Below are 27161 nucleotides of genomic sequence, written 5' to 3'. Positions count from 1 at the left end.
ATAGTACTTGAATCTAGGTTGAAATTAATATCAACATATTATGCAGCTTTTTTAATATTCTAAACTATTTAATTTACGATATGCAAACTTGTCTTTTCATAATATATTCCTTAAAAAAAAATCTCTGGTGCCTGATCAGGTATATCCACGAATACCATGGGAAGCTAGTAAAGAAATTGCTGGAGAAAAGTAGAAACAAGGAACTGCATTGCAGGTGCTGGCTTACCAAGGAAAAACACAAAATGCTGGAGTAACTCAGCGGGTCAGGCAGCATCTCTAGAGAACATGGTGGGGGGGGGGGGGGGAGAGAGAGAAAGCTTAGAGGGGCAGGACAAACATAGCAGATCATGGAATTGCTGGAGGCCTGGCTGAGATATATGAATCATCGTTAGCCATAGGTGAATTGTCAGAAGACTGAAGGGTGGTTAATTATTTAAGAAGGCTGCTAAGAAAAGCCAAAGAACTATAGACCAGTAAACCTAACATCTGTGATAGTTAAGTTATTGGAGGGGATTCTGAGGGATGAGATATACATGCATCAGTCAGAGTTTGATTAGGGATTGTCAGCAAGGAGGCCATATCCCACAAATTTGATTGTGTGTTTGAAGAAGTAACACTGAAGGCAACAATGCAGGGCCATTGACGTAGTCTATATGGACTTCAGCAAGTACTTTGATTAGGTTCCACATGGTTGGTTGATCTAGAAGGTAAAATTGCATGGGATCCATGGAGAGCTAGCTGATTGGATACAGCATTTGCTTGATAGGAAGCAGAGGGTGATGGTGGAAGGTTGCTTTTGGAATGGAGGCCTGTGATTAGAGGTGTGCTGAAGGATTGGTGCAGGGTCTATTGTCATTTATCTTTTATATCAACGATTTCGATGTGAATGTACAAGGTACGGTTAGTAGGTTTGCTACTGCTTTACAGTGTCAGAGACCTGGGTTCCATCCTGTGCTTGTCTGTATGGAGTTTGTACGTTCCCCCCGCGACCTGCATGGGTTTTCTCTGAGATCTTTGGTTTCCTTCCATACTCCAAAGACATACAGGTTTGTAGGTTAATTGGCTTGGTGTAAATGTAAAATTGTCCCTTGTGCGTGTAGGATAGTGTTAATGTGCAGGGATCGCTGGTCAGTGCAGACTCAGTGGGCCGAAGGGCCTGTTTCTGCGCTGTATCTCTAAACCAAACTAAACTAAAAAGATATTAAAACAGGTGGTATTGTAGACCAGGGCCATGGCCCGCGTGCCACGAGATTTTATCCGGCCCGCTGCAAGCTCTTAACACGTTCTGTGCGCCGGACTATTTAGCGGGTTCTATGGTGGCGCGGGAACTTACACGTCAGTTTACCGTAGGCTATCAAGTTGAGGATTTGTGTGCAGCTGCTGACAGGTTACCGTCGATGGCCTCGGGGAGACAGTGAAGATCGGCGAGAGTGTGTGTGTGGGTGGGTGTGTGTGAGTGTGTGCTTACGGCCCGCAAAAATGTGCCAAATATATAATGTGGCCCTCATGCTGAAAAGTTTGGAGGCCCCTGTTGTCGACAGTAAAGAAGATTATTAAGAATTACAGCAGGTTCTGGATCAGCTTGGAAAATGGGCCAAGGAGTGGCAAATTGAGTTAAATTCACATATATGCAAAGTGTTGCATTTTGGGAAATGAAACCAGGGCAGGACTTTCAAAGTGAACTGTCGGACCATGTAGAGTGTGTAAAACAAAGAATCTTATAAGTACAAGTACATAGTTCCCTGAAGGTGGTGTCACAGTTAGACAGGGTGGTGAAGAATGCTTTTGGCATGCTGGTCTTCATTAGAAGTTGGAATATGTTGCCATTTTGCAAGCCATTGGCGAGGCCACACATGGAGAATGGTGTTCAGTTTTGTTCCTCCTGCCAAAGGAAAGATGTCATTAAGCTGGAAAGAGTACAGAAAAGATTTACGAGGATTGTGCCAGGACTCAGGGTCTGATCTATGGGAAGAGGCTGGGCAGGCTAGGACTTTCTATTTCTTGGAGTAGAGACTGAGAGGTGATCTTATAGAGGTGTAAAAAATCAAGAAGGGCATAGAAAGGCTGAATGCACAGTCGTTTCTGTTGAGGAACGAAGAATCAAAGGGCACAGGTTTAAGCTGAGAGGGGAAAGATAGAAACCTGATGTGCAACTTTTTTCACACAGAGAGTAGTATGTATATGGAATGAGCTGCCAGGGGAAGTAGTTGAGGCAGGGACCATAACAACAATTAAAACTCATTTGGAATTGGTTATGGTTAGGAATGGTTTAGTGGGATGGTTGAGATTGGCCACAGAGCCTGTTTCCGTGCTGTATGACTTCGACGATATAAAAGAACTCTACTACTCTGTGTCACATTTACAACACAGAGTGACTGTTCATGAAAAACACATGCAGAAGAAGCACATGGCAGACTTAATTTGTCCATATGTACGGCACCATTTTAAGTTTGCAGATGACACTAAAGTGGGTGGTATTGTAGCGAAGATGGTTATCAAAAATTACCGCAAGATTTTGATCAATTGGGCAACTGGGTTGAGGAATGGTTAATGAAGTTTAATGCAGATAAGTACGAGGTGTTGCATTTTTGGAAGTGAAAGCAGGCAGGACTTTCACAGTGAATGGCAGGGCCCTGGGAAATGTTGTAGAGCAGAGCGATCTAGGAGTGCAGGTACATAGTTTCTTGAAAGAGAAGTCACAGGTAGGTTGGATGGTCAAGAAGGCCTTTGGCACATTGGCCTTCATCATTCAGGGGATTGGGTATAGAAGTTGCAATGTTATGTTACAGTTGTACAAGATGTTGATGAGGCAGCATTTGGAGTATTGTGCTCAGTTTTCACCCTGCTATAGGAAATATGTTGTTCGGCTGGGGAGAGCGCAGAGAAAATTTGAGAGGATGGTGTCTGGATTTGAGTGGCTGAGCTATAGGGAGAGGCTGGGAAGGCACTTACTATATTCCTTGGAGCGCACAGGGATGAGGGGTGATTTTCTACAGGTGTATAAGATCATGGGGGGGGGGAATAGACGGGGTAAATACACTGTCTTACCCAGAGTAGAGGAATCAAAAATCAGAGAACATAGGTTGATGGTTAGAGGGGACAACTTTAATAGGAACCTGAGGGGCAACCTTTTCACACAGAGGGTGGTGGGTATATGAAACGAGCTGCCAAAGGAGGTAGTTGAGGCAGGTAGTGTAATAACTTTCAAAATACATTTGGCCAGGTACATGGATAGGAAAGGTTTAGAGGGATATGGGCCAAACGCAGGCCGGTGGGAGTAATGTAGATGGGACATCATGGACGGCATGGGCAAGTTGGGCCAAAAGGCCTGTTTCTGTGTTGTATGATTCTATAACTCTATTTAGATCTCTTAAAACATATCAGAGTTTCTTACATACAAAATGCACACTTATTTTAAATTTGTAGATTCCTTTTGGATTAGCTAGTGTTCTTCAGGTTTCTCAGGCTCACTTATGTAAAGGGATGTTTAAGAAGGAACTGCAGGTGGTGGAAAATCGAAGGTAAACAAAAATGCTGGAGAAACTCAGTTGGTGAGGCAGCATCTACGGAGCGAAGGAAATAGGCAATGTTTCGGGTCGAAACTCTTCTTCAGTCTGAAGAAGGGTTTCGACCCGAAACGTTGCCTTTTTCCTTCGCTCCATAGATGCTGCCTCACCCGCTGAGTTTCTCCAGCATTTTTGTCTACCTATGTAAAGGGATAATTGCCTCATATGTTGAACAGGCATAATGGAAGTCACCAAATGGAAGTTCATAGGACTTTGTATCATGATTTATACCAGAGCACGGTAACTGATCTTGGCAGTTACTGATAGTGTTAGACCTGAGAGTTCACTGGGCATTTGAACAATCATAGCCCTTCAGATGGTGTCCTGCATTGATATCTCCTCAGTGGGAAGAAACAACCTGCTCCACAAATCTTCTTGGCTATCAATTTGTTTGACAATCATATTTCTAACCATCATGCAAAAATACCTAACACCAGTCTGATTCTTATTCTGATTCCAGAGAGAAGCATTATGAGCTTGCAATAGAGTGTAATTTTCTGTTATTCCAGACAGGTGGGATTTGAACTTTCTGACTGTTCAGGCGGACAGGGACTGCAGAGAGAGTGACAACGGTCGGTACAACTCTGGTCACATCACGGTGAAGGAACGTGTGTGTGACCCGAACATTGAACTGATGGCTGTGGGTCTCTGCTTATGCTGTGTGCCCTGGGGATTCTCACACGCCGCTGTGGTGGTTGTTTATGTTTAATCTTTATGTAGTTTTGTATCTTGTTGCTTTTTTGGTATGACTGTATGGGAAATCAAATCTCACTGTACCTCGGTACACGTGACAATAAAGGACCATTGAACCACTGAACTTCATATTTATCTGACAACCTCAACATTGGAGTAAAACATGCTGTCATTGTGATGAAAGTGCAGACTTATGAAATGTAATAAAATATAACACAAAATAGGAAAGTTGCAATCTCGCTCACTATTGTTCTGCTTCTCCTTAATTTCAGTATTTGGTGATGGACTACTATGTGGGTGGAGACCTTTTAACACTCCTCAGTAAATTTGAGGACCGATTACCAGAAGACATGGCAAAGTTCTATTTGGCAGAAATGGTGTTGGCCATCGATTCAGTTCATCAGTTACACTATGTGCATAGGTAAGATGATGTATTCATGCTACTGATCATAACCAGAACTTGCTCTTTGCCGCAATTTGATGGTTCAGTTGCAATTATCTGAACCATTTTAAAATGTTTGTCATAATCTAAATATTTTTTTGAATTTTGTGTAATCCTAGTTAATGGATTTATTTCCAACTGTAGCAATTTCAAAATTATGGGGGGGTTTTCTGTGTATGAAAGAATGTTAACTTTAAAATGAAGATTAGCTGTGAGCACTTAGCTAAATTTTGTCCGTATCATTTGGTCCCGACCCAAAAGGTCACCCATCTATATTCGCCAGAGCTGCTGCCTGAACTGCTGAGTTACTCCAGGACTTTGTGTCTTTTTTAGTAAACCAGCATCTGCAGTTTCTTGAGTCTTCATCAAATATTTTCAAACTTTCATGAATCTTTGTTATAACATATGAAAGAAAGCTAAGACCTCACTGCAGTAAATCTTTTAGCATATGCGATTCAGGTTCTTTGATGTAACCACCCACTGAGTTCCTCCTGCACTTCATTTTTTTCATGATTCCTGGAAATATTATCTCTTGTGTCTCCGTGAATCATTTAATCTCGCTTAAAGTTTTTCTGTTCATTATGCTGTCCTCAATTCATGTTAATACACTACCTCCAACCCATGCATTCTAATAATAATCTCCTGTATGGAATTTTATTAAAAGCCTGAAAGTCCAAAGTCAGTAAGACCACACTAATCTTCTATTCAGCTATTCAGAAATCCCGATGGTTGACATGTGGCATAACAGGTTATTTTTGCCGCATTTCCTTTGTACTCAGTGGGGCTCCAGTAACCCACACCCCATCACAATCCTGTGCCCCAGTTCCTGTACTCCCCATGATACACCAGGCCTCTGGCTCTTGTGCTTCCCTTCCACTCATCTGGTTCCCACAGTCTTTCCACACATAAGAGACCCTTTTAGTCCCATTGTTTTTTTTTTTAGCTGCTCAATCAAACTTGAACTGTCGTCCTCCTTTATTTCTGGAAGGTTTCTTGCAACATCATCCGTGAAGTTAGCGACAAAACATTTTTGGTCAAGATTAATCATCTCATACTTGTTTTCAATAGAAAGGAGGCCCTACTGGAAGTATAGAGGGCCCAGGTGAAAACTGCACATGATGTATTATGCACAACTCTGTTCTGTCTACCTATACTTACAATAGGTGAGGTTACAGTAAAGATTCACCAAATTGATTCCTTACATTGCATATGACGATGTATGTGGGAGTGGTTCCTATCAGGGGAGATTAAGCAGACTGGGCCTATACTCGATCGTTCCAATTACCTTGGGCAGAATTTGCATGAAAGTCCGAAGGGCATTCATTGCCTCCAGGTTCTCCTCCATGTTGCCCGCTATCTTGGACTTGGAGGTGCATTGCCAATCCTTCATCATCACTGGTCAAAATATTGCAACTCCCACCTCAGCACCACTGTGGAGACCCAGCAGAAAGATTGCAGTTGTTCCAGAGGCATCTCACCACTTTCTTGTTGAATGCTATTGGGCATAGGGAAAAAAATGCTGTTCTTGTCAGCAATGGCCAGCTTGTTGAAATGAATAAATAAAATAAGTCAGAAGGAGCTACAATGATGTGATCACCATGTATCACGCCGTGCGTCCTTCTCAAGTTTGCGGACGACATAACCCTGATTGGACTGATCCAGGATGGGGAGGAATCTGCCTACAGACAGGACGTGTCACAGCTGGCGTCCTGGTGCCATCGCAACAACCTAGAGCTCAATGCTCTTAAGACAGTGGAACTGATTGTAGACTTTAGGAGAGCCCCTCCTCACCTCACTCACCATCAACAACACCACAGTCACATCTGTGGAGTCTTTTAAGTTCCTGCGAACCATCATCTCCAAGGACCTTAAGTGGGGGTCTACCATCGACTCCACAGTCAAAAAGGCACAACAGAGGATGTACTTCCTGCGGCAGTTGAGGAAGCAAAATCTGCCACAGGCAATGATGGTCCAATTCTACACGGCCATCATAGAGTCTGTTCTCACCTTCTCCATCATGGTCTGGTTTGGCTCAGCGACCAAGCACGACACCTGGAGGCTGCAGCGAATCGTCCGATCAGCGATGAAGATTATTGGTTGCAACCTTCCCTCCATTGATGAACTGTACATTGCAAGGGCCAGGAAGCGAGCGGGCAAGATCATCTCTGACCCCTCTCACCCTGGCCACAAACTCTTTGAATCACTTCCCTCTGGAAGGCGACTCCGGACTGTCAAAGCTGCCACAGCCAGACATAAAACAGTTTTTATCCACGAGTAGTTGTTCTAAACAGCCAAAAATCTGTAGCCTCCCTTTGATCTGGTATTTTGTTGGTTCACATGCTTGATCAATGGTATTTCATCATTAATGTTTTATCATTATTAATGTTTAGTGTTTTTTGAGTCATTCGTAACTGTCACTGTATGTCATGTTGTTACTTGTGGGCGGAGCACCAAGGCAAATTCCTTGTATGTGAATACTTGGCCAATAAACTTACTTACTTACTTAGGATGCTAGAGCAGTGAATGACGAAATATGTTCTTCTGCCGGAGCACTTTGAAAACATTGAATGTATGCCTTAGTTTTGTGTATCTGCAATTTATTCAAATGTTTGAGCAAAACAGCAAGCAGACAAATGGTTTCTCCTTTCAGAAACACATTGAAACATTTTTTGATGTTAAGTCTGACCCCTTCCCACTCTCGTTCAATCTAATCTTTCTGAAATCATTTAACAGCTTTAATGACCATTCATGGTAACTTCTTCCTGACTTTGCTTTTTTATTTGTAATTTCCTCTTGTAATTGAACACTTTGCCAAGACACAGATTTTGCCAGGATTAGGGTCAGATTTGTCTATGCTTTGCATTAACTGGAAAGTGTACATTTTCTTTCTATTACTTCAATGATGAGGCGGAGAAATCCAGTAGGCAAGTGATTTTTGGCTCTCTGAAAATATTGGTTAGATTCCTCACTTACCACATTGTGACTGCATGGTTTAGTTTCATAAAGATTATTATAATTTCAGGAACTATTTAGCTCTCTGTTCAACATTAAGGCTGATGGATTGTGTGTAGGATTCAGATGTGAAAGGCAATTCTGCATCCCAGCCGTGTCAAGTTTCCAGTTAAGGTTCCTTGGCAGCCATCTTTCTTTAATTTACTAGGAAGTGATAATGTAGCCAAGACAGCTGGTGAAGTGATATTGCTTTCCTAGTGAGGCTGGAACCCACATGAGGTATGCATTACGCAAATCTTTAGTGAGGAATTCTTGCAGATCTTTAGGAAGAGAGGTGCAAGCCAAGACTGCTTTAAATGCGCTGGAGTTACTGGGCACTATTTAGATTAGCATGATGCCAAGACAGCTAAATCACAGACTGCTGTTAATGCTTGATGACAGATGCAGAAATGAACCTAGTGTGGCTTGTGTTGAGATGTCTGTACATTAAGGGACGTGACTGTATGAGCTTTCTTAAGATTATTTGAGGGGCCTATAGCACCACTTTGGTAATCCAATAAAACAATTAAATATTATTAATCCCAGGACAAAGCAACTTTTTTTCTAGTCTACTGACTTTCAGATTTTCACCCCTGCTGTCACTAGTTATACACTAAAGAGCGGGCGGAAGAATTGGATTCTAGCATGGTGCTGGGTAAGTTGCTAAAAAATATACTGTCTTGTCAGGTCTTCATTTATAAAACCTTTGCTGTTTTTATAACAGCCACGTTGATTATGCCAAAGGTGAAGGTGTCAGTGGGGCAGTATTTAAATATAAATGCAAATGATCGGTGTCTAATTTACAGAAGTCAAAAGAAAAAAATGTAAATCTCTGAGTTTGCAGTTGTCTGCAGGTTTTTGTGGCATTTTGCACAAAATTTAGCTTATGCATTCGATTTCATGCTTTTGGTTAAACCTTCTGACTTCCTTTCCAGAGTACCAGGTGAATGCCCCATTTTCATATCCAAATTACAACAAAAAATTGAACTGAAAGACTTTGATCTAGAAAGTGATTTCTACAGCCTCAGGCTGTCTTAGAGCACTTTCTATCGAATGAATTACTTTGGAAACCTGATCACTCTTATCTGTTGGACATATCACAGCCAATCTGTGCACAGTCAGCTCAATCAAGCAGAAGTGTAGGAATGATTATATAATCTGTGTACAGCTTTAAGTATTAACTGATTCACAGTGACAATGCTCTTCCCTCCTTTGAAGTGGTGCAGTGGGATCTATAACATGTCCACTTGAAGGCGAAGATGGGGCTTTGGTTTAAGGTCACCTCAGGAAAATGGTGTCACTAGCAGTGCAACCCTCTCTCAGCATCATGCTTACATATTAGACAGGGCTCAAGTGTCTGGAATAGGGCTACTAACTGAGATGTAAATGTTCCAACTGAGGCACAGCTGATGAAATCAGTGCTAATGCATTGCTGTGTTGTTTATAAACTAAAATTTCTGATCTGGTAACATAGAAGTGCCGGTATTTGTTTTGTGGGCTCTGGTATTTGTCCAATTGGCTGTCTTCAGTCGCGATGTGACTATTTGTATAAGAACGAGGAGAGCACATTGCTGCTAATCCCAGCTCTTTTTCATCCAACATCTTTCTCAATTTCACCCTACCAATTATGCTGGGTCTTTGGAGTGTGTGTGCAGTTCTGGTCACAACATTACAGAAAGGACGTGGAAGCTTTGGAGAAGGTGCAGAAGACGTTTACCAGAATGTTGCCTGGATCAAAGGGTATTATCAGTAAGGAGGTTGGACAAACTTGGTTTGTTTTCTCTGGGCCCAGAGGCTGAGGGGAGACTTGATAGAACTATATAAAATTATGCGAGGCATATATGGGGTAGACAGTCAAATCCATTTTCCCAGAGAAGAAATTACAAAGACCAGAGGGTATAGCTTTAAAGTGAGAGGGGCAAAGTTTAAGAGATGTGCAGGGCATGTTTTTTAATACAGCAAGTAGTGAGTGCCTGGAACACGCTGCCAGGGGTGGTGGTGGAAGTCTTTATGATAGTGGTGTTTAAAAGGCTATTAGACAGGCAGCGAATGGAAGGATAGCGATAAAGTGCAGGCAGAAGGAATTTGTTTAATTTGACATCATGTTGGACACAGATATCGTGGGTGAAGAGCCTGTTCCTATGCTGTACTCTATTATCCTGATGTTAGTGCAAGGTCATGCAATCCCTTGCTGCCAGCTTACATTTTTCCTGCAATAGAGATATGAGAGCCTTATTCACTCACCTAGCTCGGTGACTGTAATATGTAATAAGGCTTTATCATTGAGCACTTTGTTATCACTGCTTGGTAACTCGCAGGCTGCCAAAGACACTTGGATAACACAAGCAGAAGCACAATCTTGTGTTAATTGGTAAATGCCCTGTTTGAACTGGATAATTACCAACTTCTATAATTATATACTGATTGTTGATTAATAGGATAATATAGGATAATAGTGAGTAAGAATTCAGTGTGACGTAGCACAAGTGGTATTTATTATTCATTTGGCTCTCTAGAATTCCAGTCACTTAAGTTTCTTAAATGATTTTAGTCTATATACCTGCCCCAGATATTTCTTGTACATCTTGTTTTTGTGAGGATGTGCTTCCTTTCTTGATTTGCATTATTTCCATTTGGTTTTGGATACTTTACTATCATGGTCACGGTGTCTAAATCTGAAATTGGCACATTTATTCCCACTCTGTTTTCTGCCATTAGAACATAAGTAAGAGCAGCAGTAGGTCAACCAGCTCTTTGAGCATGCTCTGCCACAAGATCATGGATGATCTTTTATCTCACTGCTATTTTCATGCATCATCCCCATATCTCTTGATTCATTTAGTATCCAGAAATGTATCGTACTCCATTTTGAAAGAACATCGACTGGGCCTTCAGGTAGAGACTTCTGAAGATTGACCACCCTCTGCATAAAGAAATGTCTCCTCATCCCAGTCCTAAACGGCCTACCATTTATTCTGAGACTGCGCTCCCTGGTTTTAGACTCTTCAATCAGGGGCAACAACTTCCCTGCATTCTCCTTCTGGAGCCCTCTAAGAATGTTGTACATTTCAGTTAGATTGCTCTTCTAAACTCTGAAGAGAATACAAGTCAAATCTATTCAATATATCTCCTCAAACAATAAAGGAGTGAAGCAGTCCAGTGAATCTACGTCGTCAAGTATCTCCTCTTCTACACAAGGAGACTGAAACTGTACATGGTGTTCCAGATTTAGTCTTGCAAAGACCCTGTATAATTGCAGTCATGGTCATAGATTTATAGTCTTACAGCGTGGAAACAGGCCGTTTGGCCCAACTTGCCCACATCGGTCAACATGTCCCATCTACACTAGTCCTACCTACCTGCATTTGGCCTATATCCCTCTAAACCTGTACTATCCATGTACCTGTTTAAATGTTTCTTAAACATTGTGATGCCTCAACTACCTCCTCTGGCAGCTCGTTCCATACACCAAACCAGGCTTTTCGTGAAAAAGTTACCCCTCAGATTCTTATTAAAGCTTTCCCCCCTCACCTTAATGCAATGTCGATTGGTTCTCGATTTCCCTACTCAATACAATACAATACAATTTATTTGTAATTTGAACCCCATTGAGGTTCAATCGAAATGTTGTTTCTGCAGTCATACACACAAGAAAGAACCAAGACACAACACGATTTACACAAACATCCATCACAGCGCATCTTCTCCTCGCTATGATGGAAGGCAAAGACTTATCTCTCCCCTGCACTCCCCATTCCCCTCCCGATGTCAGAGTCAAAGCACCCGGCGGGCGATGGTAATTGTCCCGCGGCCATTTACGCCGCGCCGGGTGATGCAAGGCCGCGCTCCGGGTCTTGTTGTTGGAGCCCCCGGCGGGCGCTAGCAAAGTCCCACAGCCATTCCAAGCCGCGCGATGATGTATGGCTCCGCTCCAGGTACTCTTCAACCCCGCAACTCGGGCCGTTGCGGAAGCCCCGAAAAGTGGTCTCCCAGCAGGAACCCGCGGGCTCCCGGTGTCACCGTCCACCGGGCCGGCGGTTGGAGCCTCCGAATCTCCGAGGTCAGGTCGCAACCGAGCGCCACCACATCTCCACCCGCTCCGAACTCGGCCAGCTCCATGATGGTGAGTAGGTCCGCAGGCTCCGCGACTGGAGCCCCAGGTCGTTCCTGCTGGAGGCCGCTCCACGGTGCTCGGCCCCAACGACAACGGAGACCCGACAGAGAAAAGGTCGGGTTCTCCGTGCAGGGGATAGATTTTAAAAGTTTCCCCCACCCCCCGCCCCCCACACACATACACAAAAAAATAAAATAAAAACTACATTCAAACGAGACAAAAAATAATAAAAAGACAGACGGACTGCAGAGGTCGCTGCGACGTGAGTCGCGCCGCCCACCGGAAATGCTCTGGGCAAGATGGTTTGTCTACCCCATCTATTCCTCTCATGATTTTATATATCTCTATAAGATCACCCTTTATCCACCTGTGCTCCAAGGAATAGAGTCCTAGCGTGCTCAACCTCTCCCCGTAGCTCAGGCCCTCGTGTCCTAGCAACATCCTCATAAATCTTCTCTGCACCCTTTCCAGCTTGACAACATATTTCCTAGTATGCAGTATGACATCTTTATACCTGTATTCAATTACACTTATAATAAAGATCAATGCACATTTGTCTTCTGAACTGTTTGTTGCAGATACCTGTTGGCTTTCAGTGATTTGCTTACCAGGCCCACTTGATCATCAGCATTTCCCAATTTAATGCTAATCTAATTAGATAAATTGCATAAACTATCGGTAATGTATTATTCTGTGTATATTTAATGTTAGAATCTTGCCCTCCTATTCAGCTGCACCTTAGTTTGATTCCTAATTGGGTCCTAATTCTCCCCTGAAGTCTCTCCAACCTCAATGGACTGTCTTCTCCTTTAAGACTCTCCTCAAAATCCATCTCTTTGGCCAAGCAATTACTGCCTTAGTATCAATTGAAGTGTAATTATTGATAGCACCCTTGTGATGTTTCTTGGAATTTGTTTTACATTTAGTTCTGGAGATACAGCATGGAAACAGGCCCTTCGGTACACCGAGTCTATGTAAACTATTAATCACCCATACACTGATTCTATGTTACCCCAATTTTGCATCCTACACACAAGGGACAATGTACAGAAGCCAATTAACCTACAAACCTGCACCTCTTTGGAATGTGGGAGGAAACCAGAGCACTCGGAGAAAACACTTGCGGTCACAGGGAGAACAAACAGTGCCCTCCATAATGTTTGGGACAAAGACCCATCATTTATTTATTTGCCTCTGTACTCCACAATTTGAGATTTGTAATAGAAAAAAATCACATGTGGTTAAAGTGCACATTGTCAGATTTTAATAAAGGCCATTTTTATACATTTTGGTTTCACCACGTAGAAATTACAACAGTGTTTATACATAATCCCCCCATTTCAGGGCACCATAATGATTGGGACACAGCAAATGTCATGTGAATGAAAGTAGTCATGTTTAGTATTTTATTGTATATCCTTTGCATGCAATGACTGCTTGAAGTCTGCGATTCATGGACATCACCAGTTGCTGGGTGTCTTCTCTGGTGATGCTCTGCCAGGCCTGTATTGCAGCCATCTTTAGCATGCTTATTTTATTGGCTAGTCCCCTTCAGTTTTCTCTTCAGCATATAAAAGGCTTGCTCAATTGGGTTCAGATCGGGTGATTGACTTGGCCACTCAAGAATTGACCATTTTTTAGCTTTGAAAAACTCCTTTGTTGCTTTAGCAGTATGTTTGGGATCGTTGTCTTGCTATAGAATGAACCGCCGGCCAATGAGTTTTGAGGCATTTGTTTGAACTTGAGCAGATAGGATGTGTCTATACACTTCAGAATTAATTATGCTACTACCATCAACAATTGTATCGTCAATGAAGGTAAGTGAGCCAGTACCTTCAGCAGTCATACATGCCCAGGCAATAACACCCCCACCACTGTGTTTCACAGATAAGGTGGTATGCTTTGGATCTTGGGCAGTTCCTTCTCTTCTCCATAACTTGTTCTTGCCCTCTCTCTGATACAAGTTAATCTTCGTCTCATCTGTCCACGACCTTTTTCCAGAACTGTGGTTGCTCTTGTAAGTACTTGGCAAACTGTAACCTGGCCATCCTATTTTTGAGGCTAACCAGTGATTTGCATCTTGCAGTGCAGCCTCTGTATTTCTGTTCATGAAGTCTTCTGTGGACAGTGGTCATTAACAAATCCACACCTGACTCCTGAAGTGTTTCTGAACTGTCAGACAGGTGTTTGGGGATTTTAATTTTTTATAGAGAGAATTCTTCTGTCATCAGCTGTGGAGGTCTTCCTTGGCCTGCCAGTCCCTTTGCGATTAGTAAGCTCTCTTTCTTCTTAATGATGTTCCAAAAATGATTTTGGTAAGCCTAAGGTTTGGCTGATGTCTCTAACAGTTTTATTCTTGTTTCTCAGTCTCATAATGGCTTCTTTGATTTTCATTGGCACAACTTTGGTCCTCATGTTGATAAACAGCAATAAAAGTTTCCAAAGGTGATGGAAAGACTGGAGGAAAGACTAGGTGCTGAGAGCTCTCTTATACATGCATTAAGGCCGCAATTAAACACACCTGAGCAATTAAACACCTGTGAAGCCATGTGTCCCAAACATTATGGTGCCCTGAAATGAGAGGACTGTGTATAAACACAGCTGTAATTTCTACATGATGAAACCAAAATGTGTTTAAATGGCCTTTAATGAAATCTGACAATGTGCACTTTAACCACATGTGATTTTTTTCTATTACAAATCGCAAATTGTGGAGTACAGAGGCAAATAAATAAATGATGGGTCTTTGTCCCAAACATTATGGAGGGCACTGTACAAACTCCGTATAGGCAGCACCAAGGTCAGGATCTAACCCTGGTTTCTGGCGCTGTCAAGAAGCAACTCTATTGCTGCACCACTGTGCCGCACTGCTGCTGCATCATTGTTGTTAAGAGGTTTGATTGATATCTGGTCCTTAGTATCAGAAGTATATACATGGAAACTTATACAGTATGGACAGTTAATGTTGTTTTGAGACTGTGTATTTAAAGATGAGAAATAATGACAGGTGGATGAAGAGAGGATTTTGATGATATCAGGGTTGTGATTTGGATTTATAAAAGGGACTCTAGTGAGAGGAGTCCCATTGTTGTGCACAGCTTACTTAAGAGCCTGTCCCACTTTCACGACCTCTGCCGAGTTTGCCCTTGACTCATACTCGCAGCATGGTCGTCACAAGGTCGTAGGTAGGTCATAGCAAGCCGTGATGCTAGTCGTAGGTACTCGTGGCATCAAGTAGGTCAGGGCGTTTTTCTAGCATGATGAAAAATGTCCACGAGTAAAAAAGGTTGTGAATTAGGTCGTGAAAGTGGGACAGGCCCTTTACACAAATGGAAAAAGATAGTGGGGTTAGAGATGACCTGTTATCTATTACTGATTGGAGAGAGCTTGTTCATGAAGAACTTTGAACATGCTCGATGAAGTGAAAGGATAAGCATCTCTGGACCAATTGGCTGCAGTATTAGCTACAATATGGACAATCTAGATTGCATTTCAGCTGTTGAAAAGCAACACAATTGAGTGCAAAAAACATTATCCAAAATGGTTTCTCTTTTGGGAACTTAGAGCAGATCAAATTTTGACATGGGTTCAGTTGCTTTTTATTTGGAATGGTAAATATATTAACTCAACATTTCTTATACAAATGGTATTATAGTGCGAAACAATATGATTTCTGCATTTTATTATCTTTTTCAATTTTAAGGTTGTATAGTCTACTGTGGACCAGAGACTAGGATCAATATTTTTACCTGGAAACATTGAGTTACAAACTGTATTGGTTCCATAATTTGATGGTGCAAGAAGTAGTGGACATTTTGTGAAGAATAGAAAGTCACAAAGAGCCAATATGGTAATTAATGAAATTAAAAGTTAAATTAGAAATTTGAAACCATACTTGGCCTGGGTGCAGTTTTTACAGTCCATTCCTGTACTCAAAGCTGTTTTTAACCAGCGTGATCTTGCACCTGTTATCCCGTCTTCCTTGATTCATCCCTGCCCTCGACAGATGTTGCTCACACGGCCTATTTTTAGCAGAATTTTCTAGAAAACCTGACCCTAATTGAAATTTCACTGGAAAACTAGTTGGGCATGTCCGAAAACAGATTAAGCACAAGGAACATTATTGGTCATTACAAGGTTGGAAAGCTACGTTTTAGATTGGAAAAAAAACACATTTCTGACTAAGTCAAATGGAAATATGATAAAACAACTGTAGCATTCAATAACCAGATGCACATGTCTTCTTCTTGCGTATGGCGTGCACAGCCTAAAGTTGTAGAATAACTTGTTCTATTTGATCTTATTTGATTGTGCATGCCAGGTTGATTGCATTCGTCGAAACAGGGTGGACCAAGTGAAGGTTGCAATCTCCCACCCTGATGCACATGTAATTGAAATGAAAGAATTTGCAGTTTTCTGGGTTTGGAGAGTGGGACTAACTGTGTTGTTCTTATATGCATCTGAATGGCCAATATCCAGACTATAAGCATTCTGCAATTCAGTGCCAAAGTCCTTCAAGCTCAACATTCATTAAAGTCGTGGCTGATCTGATTTTGAACTTGCTTACATTTTTCTGTTCAATTCACATAACTCTCCACAGTGCAAAATACTGTTTTATCTCAGCCTTGACTACATTCAATGGCTGAGCATCCACAGAGCTCTAAGGATTCTCCACCCCTGCTACAATATACAATATGCATCCCTCTTCCTCCTCTGTCATTGCCTGGATTTGACTGGTGGTTCTTCTCAGAAACCCTGCAGTTTAATGCATCAAATATATTTCTAACCCCTTACACCCCACCACTGCTCACCTCAAAACCCAGCCCAAACTCTCAATAGCATTTCCGCCATCCCACACCTTCCCAACAACACCATCCATCTCAGCAATACCCCCATCACCTCACACCGTCGCCAGCCATCCAGATTCTCCACAACATCTTTCCACCCACACCTCACCACCCACCTCATACCTCACCATCCACCTCACACCTCACCACCCAATCCAAACCTCACCACCCACCTCACACCTCACCATCCACCCCACACCTCACCACCCACCTCACACCTCACCATCCAACCCACACCTCACCACCCAATCCAAACCTCACCATCCACCCCACACCTCACCACCCACCTCACACCTCACCACCCACCTCACACCTCACCATCCAACCCACACCTCACCACCCAATCCAAACCTCACCATCCACCTCACACCTCACCATCCACCCCACACCTCACCATCCACCTCACCACCCACCCCACACCTCACCACCCAATCCAGCCACACCCCCATCACCTCACACCTCACTAGCCCAGTCCAGATTCTCCACAACATTCTTTCACTTCGCAGCTCCCCACTCAGCCTCACTCTTCACAACATCCACACCAAAAGGTATTGTGTTGGAAGGAACTGCAGATGCTGGTTTAAACCAAAGATAGACACAAAAAGCTGGAGTAACTCAACGGGTAAGGCAGTATCTCGGGAGAAAAGGAATTGATGACATTTCGCCAGTGATGCTGAATCGGTCAAACAACAGTAACAAGTGCTCATGCATTTATTGTTAATGTTTCAAAGATCACAGAATCCCCATTAATCCACAATCCAATTGTATTATTCTCTGTGACTCTCATTTAGTTTTGAATGAATTAAAAACAGGACCAGAAACGATTACTGTTTGTTTTAGTGCTCAGAATCATTTTGTTTATCATGTCTGATAAGAAAATTCATGGTAGTAATTTCAGATGCAGACAGGGCAGGAGGTTTTAATATGAAATCTTGCAGAAACAACAATACAAGTCAAACCACATTCTATGTGTTCTGTACTTTAATGAGATGTTGGAGATGCTGGAGATTCAAAGGGAGCATCTTTAAAATGTTCTCATAGTCTCAAGATAGTTTAAGGTTAATTTAGACTTTGTATATTTTAATTTACTGTAAAGGGCCACTCAGTATTCACTATTAATTGCACTGCAACACCACACTTGAATCTAATTTTATAAATTGCGTAGTGTTGAACAGGTCATTTGCAAAGGCTTTGATCTCTCAACATTAGGATTTATTCTCAAAGCCTCACAATAACATATATTAAACGCCATCTCTCTCAAATTATCAGTTGTAATTGAGGATGAGTCAACTGTAAAAGTTTTAATATCAACAGCCACTAACGTGTGTGAATATTTTTTAACACCAAACTTGAATTGGACAGATAAATGATTAAGAAGGGTTCAGGTGTATATGGGCCAAATGCAGACAAATGCGAGTGGGCTCAAATGCCAAACACCCACAAATTGTGCCGACGGCCTTTTTCCAAGCTGCATAGCTCCATAACTCTTATGAGTGAGTGGAAAGGTTATGGACTGAATTTCTAGAAATATCCATTAAAAAATGCTGCTCCCAATCGTCATTCAAATTTTATGTTACCTTTGCCAAAGGGAAGGCTAATTACAGGATTCACAAAATCCAGGTTAGCCACAGGTTACTTTGTCACTAGGTGAAGGAAAACGGAAGCCAATGGAATCAGAAGTGAATAGTTCAAAATTAATATATTATGTATGTCTTTATAGATGAATGGGATGATTCTGCCTTTAAGAGAAAATAATATGGAAAAGATGCATTAGAAGATGCATTAATGGGTCTTTTTTAAAAGTGGGTGAATGGCCTGGTAAAATATATCCCAGGACCTTAAAAGAAGCAAGGAAGAGAAGAAGAAAAGATACAGGGCACTGGAGTAACTTAGCAGGTCAGGCAGCATCTCTGGAGAACATGGATAGGTGATGTTTCAGAGCAGGACCCTTCTTCAGATTAATTGTGAGGAAGCATGGAGGAGTTCGAAAGCTGGAAGAGAGAAGAATGTAGGCCCTATCACTGTCCAGTCATCATTAGCAATAAGCATGGAGCTGGAGACAGCTAACTTGGTACTATTGTCTGAAAAAAAGGAAGAAGAAGAGAAAGTAACTATAGGCCAGGTAACCCAATGGTCAATGGTCGGCAAATTATTACACAGCATTCTGATAAATAGCTTGTCATAATTTAAGGAAGCCGCGGTTAACAAAAAACAGTCGCCATTGTAAGCAAAGGCTTTGATATGAGCAAAGAAGTGATTCCAACTGATGAGTGTGTCAACGTCAGACATCAGAAACATACTGGCCCACGATCTAGAGGGGAAATGTGAAATACTTTTGCTCAGATTTTGGGGCCGGTAACTATTTACACATGAACCCAGTAAAAACAGATTCCTTCGATAATTTTAAAACAGTTACTTGAGAATGAGGGACTTGGAGCCTAATCCTGTGCCTACCTTGTCCCACTTTCTTTTCAACACCTATGTAATTTTTCAGAAAAGTTTCCATTGCTTTGCTTTAATAAGTATTTTTGCTGGTGGATAACCTCGTAACACTAAAAACTAAAGTTTTACCCCTTATCTGTCTTGCATTTCCTCGATTTATTTTGTATCTGTTTTCTCTTCGTCAGTCACATCAATCATTTTCCATCTGCCTGTCCCATCTGTTAGGATTTCCAATAAATTCCCGAATATTAATGTATGCTCCGCTGGCCTGTAGTTGCCTGGTGTATCCATGCTTCCCTTGGAGTCATAAAGTCATACAGCATGGAGACATGCCCTTGAGCCCAACTCGTCATGTTAACCATGCTCTTCTTAATGAACATTAGCTATCCTTAGCGCACTAAACTGCAAGATTACAAATTGCTCCTTCACCTAGAGAGAGGTTTTGAATTTGGTTGTAGATGGTAGGAAGGGAAGACGAGGGAAGGTAAGGATATTGGCTGTTAGAAGAGATGGAAGATGATCCATGGAGTTGAAGAGGGAATGATGTGGAGAAGGAAAACATGGTATGACGTTGAGGGTGGTAGAAATTATAGAGGATTATCCATTGAATGTGTAATGTGGTGGAATGGACAATGAGAACAAGGGTGTACATTTGTTCTCAGTGGGAGGGTACGGTTGAAACCAGAATTGCAAAATAAATGTGGTCGAGGGCTTTGTTGACTTTGGTGAGTGGGTTCAGAAGCATTGGTTCAACAGAGGTGTGATATAACCAGGGAAACTGGAAGAACTGGATGAAGATTTTACAAGAAGTAGTATTGCAGGAAGTTTGTTCAAGGGAGCTCTGGGAACCTATGGTTTATAATTGATTTTAATCTTGTCAGTGGTACCCATGCCCCATAAACACATTTTTAAAAGGCAACTCGCACACAGATCGCACACTCTTGCTTTGTATTGTAGAATGCTGTTGACTGCAGTTAACAGCCTCTGCCTAACACAAGCATCAGCAGACTTTGAGGGAAAGCTGTGTACTCAGCATGAAACTCCATGAAGTGGAAATAATCTGATTTAGGTCCTGGTTTTGTGTTCTTGGCAGATTCATTACCAGACCTATTTTTGGAGCTTGTAGAACGGCTGAAGAATGTAACTCCAAATTGGCCAAGGAATTAAATGAGACTGGATTCCTTTGGAAATGGATGGATTCCAGACTCCTTGCAACCTATTTATGTATCTACAGGAAACTATGATGTCTCTGTAACAGTCATTTCCTCAATAGAAACGAGTCTGGAAATGATGCTTTGTAATTATGAGTATTTTATTTTCTTGTGTGTGTTGTTTTTTGAGAGAGAATGCACATAAAAAATATGATAATTTTGAATATTGTAGTGCTTTTTAAAGATTTTGTGAGAGTTGCAAATATTTGTATGATTTCTTTATCTTGCCTGTTGCTAATCTATGACTTTTGAATGCATGATAGCTATTTACTCCAGGTTGAATCTGACATGTTGAACAAATTTGAATGGGATATTGTTACTTGTAAAATATCCTGACAAAGATCGAAACGGCATATTTTGGTCAATGTGCAGTGTTTTGCAGGGAAGGATACATGTAGTAAATATGCAGAGCCCTCTTTAAGGTGGATTTCCTCTCCCTTTCCATTGACTGTCAGGGTCTCATTAGTAGCTCTCGCATAGCAAATATAATTGAATTTAAAGTATATATCAAAGCATTTATAGACTCAAAAGATTAAATAAATTTCATCAGGAAACATTTTTTACAACAAAATGAGGCGGACCCACAATTAGAAATTTGGATAGCTATAAATCAAAAGCAGCCAATGTGCAGACATCTGCTAAGAAAATGAAGAGAGAACCAGAGAAAACAGGACAAACATCTTTTGAAAGGTGCTGCTCTGGCTCAGCCGCGAAGCTGATAAACTTTGTACTGGGAACAAGCCTCCTTAACGTTTCCTTGAAATACTTACAAAGCTGTGCTCTCTAATCGCAGATTTTGGAAGTATGTTTATGTCAAGAGATAAGAGTGTTTTATTGTCATGCACCAAAACCTAACAGTAAAATTCTTAATTCAAATGTTATCTACTTCTGCCTGTCCCAGTGCAGTTGTTATTTACTTCTACCTTTGTATTATCCAATCTTTGAGTCTTTTGTCCACTTCTTACGTGAAAGTTGCTGTTGGTGTCTAATCCAAAACCTCAGCAATGGTTTCCTGTGTGCTGATAAACCAGAACACCAGTTTACACCAAATGAACAACTGAAGGTCTAAGGTGGACTAAAGGTTGATAATCTGGTGTGTGATCTCTGTAAATTCTCACTTAAGTATCTCTCATACATTACATAACACCAAATGCCACCATTTTGAAGTAGATGCATTAAAGCCACCCATGAATTTATTAACATTTAGATTAGATTCCACAATGAGTTACCTTTAATAGCATAAATTGCCTTACATGATTTTGTTTTACATACCTACCCGCTATCACTTGGATTTGTCAATGTAGGTTGTCAAGTAGATGTGTATTGCATCATGCAGTGACCTATCTGGTACACAGGCATTCACTGCCATACTATAGGGTACTCTTCAGAGAGGAGACCACTTGAGTGGCTCTGGAGAGAGGGGTTGTTGGTCTTGGATGCAGTATTGGAGCTAAATGCTTCAGGCAGTGAGTGAGGCTGGAATGAAAGGGCAAATATTAGAAATGGGCCCAAATTACAGAGATGGGGAAAAGAATAGCCTTATCCTTGCAAAATATGTGACTAGTAGTTGGGTTGAAGGGAATGTGTGGGAAAGGTTGAGAATAGATGGACAGAGGAAGAGTGTGATGAAAGGTGATGATTGGAGAAGAGGGAGAGGGGAGGGCAGATGGAAGAAGGGATAGGGTGGAGATGAGGTTAATAGCTGCCATCTTTTCCCATATAATTTAGAATGATAGGTTTAAGTTGAGAGGGGAAAGATTTAAAAGGGATCTGAGGGGAAACTTTTTCACACAGTGGGTGATAAGTATACGGGAAGAGGTGCAAGAGGTAGAGACATTTAAAAGACGTTTGGACAGATACCTGGATAGGCACAGTTTAGGTGCAGGTGCAAATAAGTGGGACTAGCTCGGTCAGACCATGCAACTTGGTTGGTATGGACGGGTTGGCCTGAAGGGCATGTTCCATGCTGCATGTCACTATGACTGTAAACGTATGGAGTGGAGAAGGCTCCAGTCGAGCATTGGGCTGAAAATGTTGTTTCTATGCCGGGTATTGTGTACAAGCATGACTGGTGATAACTTTGTGCCAGTGACTTTGGAATATTGGCGGCCAGCCTCAGAAGAATGACTGGAAAATAATGACCAGCTGAGTTACTCCAGTATCTTGTGTCTTTTTTAAATTTAATTGTTCACTTTACTTTCTGTGCTGCTTTGTCTGAATACTCATGATCTGTAAATGCAGCCAAATTTGGAGTTGTTGCCATCATAAAACAAAGATGTTCCATTCAAATGCCAGAGAGGCTTTCACAGAATTATGTAAACATCCACTGATCCTGGCATGTTCTATGGGATAAAGAGCTATTGTATGCCGTAGAGGGCAATATGAGTCACCGGGACGATGTATGCTTGCTTAGATTATAGTTAATCTACAAACAGAACCTGTTAATCATGAATTATCTCTCTCTAATGAGTCAACAGCAAGAACTCGCATTCATTTTGCATCAGGATATTAATTTGTTCCAATTGTTGAATTTTCATCAAATAATCACCTTGCCTAGCAGCACAAATAATATGATGAATGATTCTGCTAGCACTGCAATGATTCAAATTAACTGTGATCATGCTAGCTGTAAAAAGGGAATAGGTGAGAAGATCTGAAGGGCCCCAACCTAAAACCTTGACGGTTTTATCCATTTCCCTTCACGGGTGCTGCATGAACCATTGAGTTTCCCCAGCTGTTTTTTTTGTGTCAAATTAGTATATTGTTTATAAGATTTTTGAAGTATATTCTAGATTGTCTCATCATCTGAATCACAGATAAAGCTATCTCTGATCACTTCCTTGCATGCTACTTTTCCCACCTTCAAACCCACTTAACCGGGCTTCCTCTGGGTACTCTATTTTCTCTCAAATGCAGTTGATGGTTAATTGGCCACTATAAATCGCCCTAATGTGTAGAATTTAGAGAGTTGATGGGAATACCTCAATTACACCAGATTCATCAAGAAATGTGTTGGCAAATCTATTGCAACAAATTGGGGTTGTATTGTATATTGTATTGTATATCCTTTATTGTCATTCAGACCTTTCGGTCTGAACGAAATTTTGTTGCGTGCAGTCATACATATAATAATAAATAACAAAACATACAATAAACACAAATTAACATCCACCACAGTGAGTTCACCAAGCACCTCCTCACTGTGATGGAGGCAAAAGTCTTAGTCTCTGTCTCTTCCCTCCTTGTACTCCCTCTGCGCTGAGGCGGATCCAGGCCGAAGATGCCGCCCTCCAGTCCAGCGGACCTCCGAAGTGATGTCGCCGCCGCCTCAGCTCCGATTCGGGCCGCTGCCGAAAGCCGGAACACCACCTCAGCTAGTCGGGCCGCCACCGCCTCAGCTCCGAGTTGGGCCGCTGCCGAAAGTTGGAACACCACCTCAGCGAGTCGGGCCGCCACCGCCGAAAGCTCCGAGTCGGGCCGCTGCCGAAAGCTGGAACACCGCCTCAGCTAGTCGGGCCGCCACCGCTTCAGCTCCGAGTCGGGCCGCCACCGCCTCAGCTCCGAGTTGGGCCGCTGCCGAAAGTTGGAACACCACCTCAGCGAGCCGGGCTGCCACCGCCTCAGCTCCGAGTCGGGCCGCTGCCGAAAGCTGGAACACCGCCTCAGCTAGTCGGGCTGCCGCCGCCTCAGCTCCGAGTCCCGCTGCCTCAGCTCCGAGTCCCGCAGCCTCAGCTCCGAGTCGGGCCGCCACCGCCTCAGCTCCGAGTTGGGCCGCTGCCGAAAGTTGGAACACCACCTCAGCGAGCCGGGCCGCCACCGCCTCAGCTCCGAGTCGGGCCGCTGCCGAAAGCTGGAACACCGCCTCAGCTAGTCGGGCTGCCGCCGCCTCAGCTCCGAGTCCCGCTGCCTCAGCTCCGAGTCCCGCAGCCTCAGCTCCGAGTCGGGCCGCCGCCAGAACGCAGCCTCAGCTCCGAGACGGGCCACTGCCGAAAGCTGGAACGCCGCCTCAGCGAGTCGGGCCGCCGCCGCCTCAGCTCCGAGTCCCGCAGCCTCAACTCCGAGTCGGGCCGCCGCCGCCTCAGCCCCGAAGTCAGCCTGCCTATTCTAACCAGAATTTTTAGAACTATTAACATTAATTTGTGATGCTGATTTAGTTTGGTGAATATATAATTAGTGTGTTAAGTACAGTCTTTGGTAGAAGGATCATTGCAGAGCAAACTGGGTCATTGTGAAATGTTTGTTAGAATAGACTGCCCATAGCAGCTGAAGTCTTAACCCAGTTTGCCTGGTTTTTTTCTAGCACTTTTTAACTGTTTGATTACTGGTCTCTTCATAGGAAATCTTATTGTTATTAACCAAGGCAATATTTTCCGATTTATTTTCAGTTTTAGCCAAGTACCTTAGAATAGCCCTGCTATTTCATCATCTGGTAGGACCTCAAAGCAGGATTTGATTATGATTTTTGCTCTCCAAACTCCCCCTTGATCAGGATTTATTTGTACTGTTGTAGGATAACTTATTGATGTATAGTTAAGAAATGAATTGAAGCTGTAACTGGTAGCTGTAAGGATGTAATTTCCTTATTAATTAAAGATTACTATTCATTAAACTCAAATCGATGTTGTTATAGTCCTTTAATCCTCTTATCAGAACATTGCCATGCTTCCAGGGAGTATACTGAAAGCTGTTGCTGCCCAATCACCTCAATGAAAATCAAACATTTCCTTACTGAAATGAAATAATTAAACCATACAGGTCTTCACAAACCTCTGAGCACTTGACTAGTGAGCAGCCCATACATATGAACGAGTGTACTTTAGTACTTTGGGAAGGATTTGCTGGCTGCCACGGGCCTGCGTGCATCTTCTGAACAGTTTAGTTTTACTTTAGAGATACAGAATGGAAACGGGTCTTTCAGCCCACCGAGTCCACACCAACCATCCATCACCCCTTCACACTAATTCTATGTTATCCCACAATCACATCGACTCCCTATAGACTAGGGGCAATTTACAGAGGCAAATGTATGTAATTCAGCTCTGAACTTCAGTCCCTTAGTTGAACGTTTTAGTTAGATTGAACTTGAGATTGACAGTTATAATTCTCTATTAACCTTAATGAAATGGTTCAGTCTCTTGCCCAAAATACATTTGTGGCACTGCATTGTGAGATGCCTTTGTGTGCATTTCAGTCCCCATGGACTAGTATGGCAGCATCACGATAGATCTACCGTGATTGTCTACAATGGCAGCCTGGAATAACCTTGGTGCCTAACAGAAGCAGAATTAGGCTGAAGGAATTATCTTCCTGAAGTGCTATGGAGGTTCATTTATTGGGTTCGTTTAAATCAGAAATCAACAGATTCCTGTTTTATAAGAGAATCAAGGTAGTGCAAGAAAATGCTGTGAGGCGGAAGATCAGCCACGATTTTAATGAGTAGTGCAGCAAACTCCAGGGGCTGGATGGCCTATTCCTTTCTCTTATGTTCTTAATTTATACCTTTTATTTTGTATTGTGTGCATAAATAGATCACAGTAATCCAATTCCAGGATAACCATTTTTTGCAATAGTTCACTATTGAAGAAATTGCAGAGTGTAGATGTAGCCCAGTCCATTTCACCAAACTCCCCACCATTGACTCCATCTACACTTCACACCTTCTCTGGAAAACAGTCAACATATTCAAAGACATGTCCCAGTCATTCCTTCTTCTCCCTACTTCCGTCAGGCAAAAGATACAGATGTTTGATAGCACACACACACCAGACTCTGGAACAACTTCTTCCCCTCTGCTATCAGGCCTCTGAATGGTCTTTCCATAAGGTCTGTTCACCTTTACCCCATTAAGGACATTGGACATTTTGTGTATGGAATTGGTGTGCTACAATGCTGAGAACTATATTCTGTATCTTCCCCTTTGCTCTGCTTATTGTACTTGAGTTTGACATGATTGTATTTATGTATAGAATTATCTGATCTCATTGGATTGCAAGCAAAACAAAGCTGTTCACTGTACCTCGGTACACGTGACAATGATAAACCTAAACTTAAACTGCGTGAGTGGGGGTGGGAAATAAGGAGTTAGGTGACAGAACCTGGGTAAACACTGCCCAGTCCATCATCGGCTCTGACCTCCCTACCATCGAGGGGATCTATCGTAGTCGCTGCCTCAAAAAGGCTGGCAGCATCATCAAGGACCCACACCATCCTGGCCACACGCTCATCTCCCCGCTACCTTCAGGTAGAAGGTACAGGAGCCTGAAGACTGCAACGTCCAGGTTCAAAAATAGCTGCTTCCCCACAGCCATCAGGTTATTAAACTCAACTGAAACAAATCTCTGAACATTAATAGACCATTATCTGTTTATTTGCACTTTTATCTGCTTATTTATTGATGTGTGTATATATTTATATAATGGTATATGGACTCACTGATATGTTCTCTATTTATGCCTACTATATTCTGTTGTGCTGAATGGGACTGAAGGCTGATAAATCCCCAGGTCCTGATGGTCTGCATCCCAGGGTACTTAAGGAAGTGGCTCTAAAAATCGTGGATATATTGGTGATAATTTTCCAATGTTCTATAGATTTAGGATCAGTTCCTGTGGATTGGAGGGTAGCTAATGTTATCCCACTTTTTAAGAAAGGCGGGAGAGAGAAAACGGGGAATTATAGACCAGTTAGCCTGACATCGGTGGTGGGGAAGATGCTGGAGTCAATTATAAAAGATGAGATAGCCGCACATTTGGATAGCAGTAACAGGATCGGTCCGAGTCAGCATGGATTTACGAAGGGGAAATCATGCTTGACTAATCTTCTGGAATTTTTTGAAGATGTAACTAGGAAAATGGA

General features: G+C 42.3%; 1 protein-coding gene across 7 annotated transcripts in view; it reads left to right on the top strand.

The window, feature by feature from the left end:
• The window catches only part of cdc42bpa (CDC42 binding protein kinase alpha), a 301642-nt gene that overhangs the window by 120964 nt on the left and 153517 nt on the right, over positions 1–27161 (top strand). For all 7 annotated transcript variants that reach the window (XM_033020707.1, XM_033020706.1, XM_033020708.1 and 4 more), the window contains exon 5: positions 4532–4680. In XM_033020707.1, the coding sequence (XP_032876598.1) occupies positions 4532–4680 (149 nt within the window). The remainder of the gene's footprint in view (positions 1–4531; positions 4681–27161) is intronic.

This window comes from Amblyraja radiata, chromosome 5 (genome assembly GCF_010909765.2).
Source record: "Amblyraja radiata isolate CabotCenter1 chromosome 5, sAmbRad1.1.pri, whole genome shotgun sequence".
Lineage (NCBI taxonomy): Eukaryota > Metazoa > Chordata > Chondrichthyes > Rajiformes > Rajidae > Amblyraja > Amblyraja radiata.
The sequence above is the reverse complement of the archived record's forward strand: the minus strand, read 5'-3'. Positions and strand labels throughout refer to the sequence as shown.